The following is a 6,969-nucleotide window of genomic DNA, read 5'->3' on the forward strand; positions in this document are numbered from 1 at the left end:
ATGGATACGCCGCTGGCCACGGAGCCATGCGATGCGATCCGACGACAAAGACACGATACAGCCTACAGGACTCCCGGACACATATCCCCTCGGCCGGGGACCCCGGAAAACCGGCTCAACTCGCGATCAAGGACGGACCACGGCGGGGACGTGGACGCTCGCTCGTGACGCACGCACATGAGGATGGGAGTACCCCGCCGGAACACGAAAGCGAAAACGACGGCGACGAAACTCGTGGCCTATTCCGTTGCGAACGATTCTCTCCCCGCCCTCGAGCCGAGGAAGGAAGGAACCTCTTTTTGTCGACGTTAAAAAAAGCGCCGGCCCCTCCGTGCCGTCCCAGGCGGTCCTTTCGTGTCCGTCCCTCCGGCCAACGCGCGCCCCCGCCCGCGCCCCAAGACGAGGGGGGAAGAAAAATCTCCCGTATCCGCCGGGCACCTCGCGTGTCGGCAAGCCACAGCCATCGGCGCCGGCCTAATAAAGTCGGCCGGCCGGATATAGCCACCCTTCCCCTGCACGCGCGCGCCACGCCCCCTATAGCTTTCTTCCTCCTCGCCACCTCAAGCTCAAGGTCTCCGCCTCGGTCCGGTGCGCGGTGGCCACAGGCGTCCCTCCCTCTTCAGCGACAACCCTAGCCGCGTCTCGTCTCCGGCTCCGGGTGGGTCGAGGTCCGCGCGTGCTCGCGCTGGGTGAGTCGCAAGGTTTCCTTTACGTTATCTTGCAGATAATTGTTTTTTTGCTCGGGATTGAGCACCACCGGGTCTGTTTGCATTTCCCAGCAAACTTCTTTGCCCGATTTGTTGCTCAAGTTTCGGGCTTCCTCTCGATTGTGCCCCGATTGTTCGGCTTTTCCGATGGATTTTCGCGGATTAGCCACCTCGATTTCTGCAACCTTTTATAAGCCTGGATTAGCGAGCTCGCCGGCTTTATTGCTTTGCTGATCAAAAGTCAGAGGAAATCGAGACTTTGATCCCTAGAAGCCTCCGCAATGTTTCCTTCGCCTTATTTTAAGGATGTAGTTTGCTGTTTGATTGTGACTGGCAAGTAGTAAATCCAAGCCGGAAAGGTGCCATGTTGGTAGAGTTCTATAAGTACGCACCTCTCCATCTGTGGATTCTTGATACATTCTTTCCAGCTTCTCCATCTCGTAGATTTCGCTGCCATGCGACGAAAACAGCATTGATCCACAGTATCCGTGGTCGGGCTGTAGCTTTGTTCCGGATCCCCATTCAGGTCCTCATCTGTTATTTCTTTTCCAATTATACATAGGTACATAATTAGCCTCACATTCTCAAGTTTATTCTTGCCCATCTGACTGTTCATTACCCCTAATTGGCCATTTCAGTTCGACAAGTGTAAAGAACTCGGTGTGCTTAAACAATTTTTGTATAAATTATTGCTGTTTAGTTTAACCCACCTTGGTTCCATACTGCCTACCTGTTTTAATCTTTGCTGTTATGTGCGTTTTGGATAAATCTGTATTGGTAGCATTGTCCTTGCACGATTTTCTTGATTGCTATGCCGTCTCTGAATGCAGCTGTTATCACCTATCTTAGTGTTCAGGAAGCGGAGGTCGAATAGTTTGCTATATTATGCCATTTTATCTTGGATTGCTTTTATTGATTGGATTGCCTGTAATTGCAGGGGCACATTGATACTTGAAGTAATATTGAAAATGGTTAGTGCGAGGTCAGTGGACAGGCAGTTGGATGCGTGCTTCAGCAACCTCATGGTGTCTAGCGGCGGTGGAAGGGGGCAGGCTGAAACTGGTGGCGCTGTGCCTATGTTGTCAGGATGGAAGGACCTTCCAATGGAGCTGCTTATGCGGATCATATCAGTTGCTGGAGATGATCGAATTGTCGTTGTCGCATCCGGTGTTTGCACTGGCTGGCGCGACGCGTTAGGATGGGGGGTCACTAATCTTTCCCTCTCATGGTGAGTAACTTTGTATCCCTCAGTCTAGTTCTTCAGAGCAGCAGGTGTTTTCTTCTGTTCGTGTGAAGAGGGCAGAGTTTTGCTCAACATTACATTTGCACACTTTAAGTAAAGGGAGCCCTTATGTAGATTTGTTGGACTAGTTCAACCTGGCTTTAATTATTAAACAGTGGTGGGGTAGCTTGTGAACTGAGAAATTCGGATATGACACCATGTCGCTCTTACTAGATTGTTTTCTCTAGTCCTCTGACATGCTCTTAAACCGGTCTCCTATTACTCAGTCATATGCTCCTTCATAGGAAAAGTAACCAAACCCATGGGCCTCAACTCGTTCTCCACCCACCCTACATGGTGCTGAAGTCTTCACCTTACCCTTTATTATTATTACTTTCGGTTCTGAAAACAAGACGTCGATTATGTTGTACCCCCTCCTTTCCAGTTTATAAGGCTTATTTCAATTTTTTCATTTTTCCGATTTATAGGGCTCATCTCCATCTTCTTTTAAGATTCCAAGGCGCATTAAATCTTTGCATGCAAGAATTAAAAAGGAACTCACCAATGCATGTAATGCTACTACTCATCTAGTCGCCAAGCATGCATGCACTGCAAATTAATGCATCAATTTAGTTTGGGTAGTTTTGTAAAGTACGAGATACATTCCTCCACTCACCATATGCCTTGTTTGATGAGATTTCAGATTTGAGCCCTATAAACCGGAAAGGAGGGAGTAGTATGAGTCAACAGCTAAAATTAATGTTTATGGAAGTTATCACTTTCTAACATGGGTTCATGCGTACGCGTCACAATATGAGAAACCTTCCACCCACTACCTTGATTCTTGAAACTTCTCATTAATAGAGCATGGAAAAAGGTCACATTTGTTGGTGCTCTATCAGTTGGATGATGCTCATGACGAACCGGTCAGTAAATTTTAGAAGGATGTCATAGTTTCTCTGAGGGGCACCAACAAATGTGACCTTTTTCTCATTTTAATTCCTAATTAATTAATGCGTCGTTTTGATGTTTCCTGTGAAGAAATACAACTCCTACGTTATTTGCGTCCATCCTTCCTTGTCTACTGGTTTAAGTGATACCGTTTCAAATATAACACATCTCTTCTGGTGTTCTCTCTCCTCATTTTAAGCTCACATGTACACAACCAAGCCTTACCAGTGTATATTCATGTTCTTTATATGGTCATATAATTGGTGTTGGTGGTCTGTACTTTTTACTCCCTCCGTCCCATAATATAGGACGTTTTTTTATACTAGTGTAGTGTCAAAAAACGTCTTACATTATGGGACGGAGGGAGTAGAATTTGTTGGTCGAACCTAAATTTGTACCATCTGCAGGTGCCAGCAGAACATGAATAACTTAACAATATCATTTGCTCACAAGTTCACAAAGCTTCAGGTTCTCACTCTTCGCCAAATCAAACCTCAGCTTGAAGACAGTGCAGTAGAGGCTGTTGCCAACTACTGTTATGATCTTCGTGAGCTAGACCTCAGCCGAAGTTTCCGGCTTAGTGACCGTTCATTGTATGCGCTGGCCAACGGATGTCCTCGGCTTACAAAACTGAACATCAGTGGGTGTTCCAGTTTCAGTGACAGTGCCTTAATCTACCTTAGTTGCCACTGTAAAAACCTGAAGAGCTTAAATCTTTGTGGATGTGGAAAGGCAGCCACTGATGAATCCTTGCAGGTATTTCGCTTAACCCAGGATTTTCTTAGCATGTACTCATGAACTTCTGTTTAATAATCTGTGAAAATCTTGATGCAGGCCATAGCCCAAAACTGTGGGCACCTGCAATCTTTGAACCTAGGTTGGTGTGACAGTGTCACAGATGAGGGGGTTACCAGCTTGGCATCAGGCTGCCCTGATCTCTGGGCCCTGGATTTGTGTGGCTGTGTTCTTATAACAGGTAATTACCACACATACGATTTTTTCTTTGGATAACCTATTGCTCTTCATTGACTGGTTCTTTGGATAACCTATTGCTTTTCATTGATTGATGAGAAGCAAAGCTGCTGGTACGTTTGTTTCTGTTAAGTGGTAATCTTCTAGGTTGTACTTTTGGGTATGAAAATAGCACTTCTGAAGCACCTGGGTTGCTGTGCTGTACATGATTTTGAGATGCTTTCAACCAACTGTTAGTATTTATACTTTCTGAAAGCCACTGGAAAACCAATAGGAGCCAAGATAATGATATTTTGTTTTGTGTCACTCTTTCAGAACTTAGACAAGCGCTAATTGTACCCGATCTTTCACTGCAGACGAGAGTGTTATTGCTCTAGCAAGCGGGTGCCCCTACCTGCGATCTTTGGGCCTGTACTACTGCCAGAACATCACCGACCGAGCCATGTACTCCCTCGCAAACAGCTGCGTGAAGAGCAAACGAGGGAGGTGGGGCACCCCGCGGAGCAGCAGCAGCAGCTCGAAGGACGTCGACGGGCTGGCGAACCTGAACATCAGCCAGTGCACGGCCCTGACGCCTCCGGCGGTCCAGGCGGTGTGCGACTCCTTCCCGTCGCTCCACACCTGCCCGGAGAGGCACTCCCTCATCATCAGCGGCTGCCTCAGCCTGACTAACGTCCACTGCGCCTGCGGCCTCCAGCGCCACCGCGCCGGAAGCGCCCTGCAGGCCACCAGCCATGCGTACTGAGGATGCGCGCGCTCTTGATTCCGGCGAACGCCGTGTGCCTCGTGGGGGGAGGTTTGGTCCCGGCCTGGAGAAGACGTGTATATAAACTCGGAACCTGGAAATGTAATGTTGTAGTAGGACTATTGTATTATATCATGAGGACTCGATGCGGCCATGGAGTGCCAAATGGCTGGAGGGTTGCATGCTCTGCCATGCCATTCTTGAAACTGGCAAGAAATTGCATGCTATGTATGTATGTGGTGGATTTCAATGAAGGACCTGTCGGTTGATTCTGGGGATCAGTAGCTAGTTTGCAGCTTAGGGTAATGTCGGCAGAAGCTGGTTGCAGCTTAGTCTGCGTATCGATTGATGCTCAAAACAAAGTTCCCAAAGGGGGGCAGGTCGGTTGAGAATTCAGGATTCTTGCTGACGAAGATATCGCTGAACATTTGGTGGCAAATGATATGGCTGATTCAAAGTTTATTTATTTATGATTGAATCGCTTCAGCATCAGAATTTCTTCTAAGTTTTGGTTATGCCTCGGGATATTCGGTGTGCTGGGTAACTCACAAAGGAGAGTTGCAAAACCCATTTGTCTTTTGATGAAAGGGCAAGAAGCCAAACATGCAGAGTGAGGAGTGGGAGAAAAGGTGAAGTGCCGTTTCTCGATGGCAGCACCAAAGAGGACGATGTGGGTGATCTGCCACGCCGGCCGCAAAGCTATCCAGGACGAAATATTTCAGTCTCCTCTATAAGTGCACTCTTTTGTTCAGAACTACTACTTGGGGGGTATGTAAGCAATGGAGTTGAACGAGAGGATGAGAACAGGGGTTCCGTCGCTGTGGTTGCTAGTAGAAATTAACCGGTTCATTGGTGCTTCAGCGATCATGTATGAGGGGAAAACCGGTTCCGGGACACTGGAAGTTCTAAGCATGCAGGGAAGCGCTAAGCCTGGCAGAGTACATCCTCGCAAGTCAAATTGTGGTTGCAAGAGACTGTCTGGCAGCTTTGTCTCCTTTTCCCCCCGATAAATGGCGCTTTTATTATCTCAAAATGTAGCATCAAGCGGATACAAAATATTGTGAACCTATTCATTAAATGGACTTTTCCCTTACCTCTCATCAGCTTCCCTTTCCCTCGCCGGTGCAGTGCCATCTGGATACCTCATAAATAAATCAAGCAGGCCGGCTAGTAAGCGATCCCGAGGGGCTATCTTCTCTCCCATGCTGGTGCCTTGCTTAACTCAAGTATAAAGTGGAAATGAAAGCCAAAATCCGGGGTGATAAAATTCCATTTGAATCTTGAGATCCAAGAAGAAGGATAGCTTCATGAGTTCGTTCTGACTCCTAGCTTAGCTGGAAAGCTTTTGCTTGTATCTGGCAGTGGGTGTAACATCCATCATACTCAAACAGAAGAAGGTTTGCTTATCTAGCTCCAAGGCAGTTATAATCATTTACAGAACCAGGGTTTGCACCTACTGAGGAGGAGAAAGGGCCGACGACTCTTTCTCCTCTACGTTCGTGAAAAGCTAGTATGCTCGCGGAAATCGTCTAAAGGAAACTACTCGCTAACTCGCTAACAAGACGGACTTCTTCCTCTGGCTCTGCCAGGCTATGCTGCTCGACCACTCGGCCTCTACATAAATAGGATGCACACAGCCAAGGCAGCTTTGTCTCCTGGCAGGTACTTTTCCTTTTTTGCAAATTGTCTCCTGGCAGGTACTTCTAATCTAGCCGATTCCTCAAAATTTAGCCCCTCAACCCTTAACTAATTGAGGAGTTAAATGAAAACAATTTCTAGTCGAACTTCTAAAACTTACTACACTGGTTGTAATAACATCTCATATTATAAGATGGAGTGAGTAACTCCCTAATTTTTTTCTGGCCAATCCTTCTACATATTGGTTTACATACGCCATTCCAGTTGCATATTTGCACTCATATTAAATCCAAAATTGGTACTAATTAAGGTTCACACAATTTGCAAACATTACAAGTTCAAAACTTATGAATTTAATTATACAAATTCAAACACACGAAAGAGTCCTAATGGAGCCCCGCCCCCGCGTCGCCAGGTGCGGGCTACACGGGGGAAACCTCGACCACTGGCAGAAGCCCCGCCCTCCACCACCTCCGCTGCTTCGTCGCTGCCAGAGGGCCGGCCGGGGAACCCACGCTGCGCCTGGGGATGGCGGCGGCGGGGCGGTTTTTTGGCCTCCCTGGCACCGGAGGCCCCTTCCCCGCTGCCCCAGATCTGATCTGGCGCACGACGGCCTTCCCCTCCTCCAACAGCCGCCCTCTCCCCTGCCGGTCCGGCGCGGCGGCGCGGTCACGCCCTTGGTTCTCCTCCCTGCCCACCCTTGCCTCCTCCGTCGGCGCAGCCCTTCTTCTCCG

At 48.1% G+C, this 6,969-nt stretch overlaps 1 protein-coding gene across 1 annotated transcript; it reads left to right on the plus strand.

The window, feature by feature from the left end:
• Positions 1 to 300: 300 nt before the first annotated feature.
• Positions 301 to 4,866, plus strand: LOC123182089 (F-box protein SKP2A). Its single transcript, XM_044594550.1, has 5 exons — positions 301 to 689; positions 1,645 to 1,935; positions 3,288 to 3,636; positions 3,715 to 3,856; positions 4,209 to 4,866. Exons 2-5 carry the CDS (start codon positions 1,676 to 1,678, stop codon positions 4,595 to 4,597), a joined length of 1,140 nt encoding a protein of 379 aa, XP_044450485.1. The 5' UTR covers positions 301 to 689; positions 1,645 to 1,675; the 3' UTR covers positions 4,598 to 4,866.
• The last annotated feature ends 2,103 nt before the right edge of the window (positions 4,867 to 6,969 follow it).

This window comes from Triticum aestivum, chromosome 1D, assembly GCF_018294505.1.
Source record: "Triticum aestivum cultivar Chinese Spring chromosome 1D, IWGSC CS RefSeq v2.1, whole genome shotgun sequence".
NCBI classification, from domain to species: domain Eukaryota; kingdom Viridiplantae; phylum Streptophyta; class Magnoliopsida; order Poales; family Poaceae; genus Triticum; species Triticum aestivum.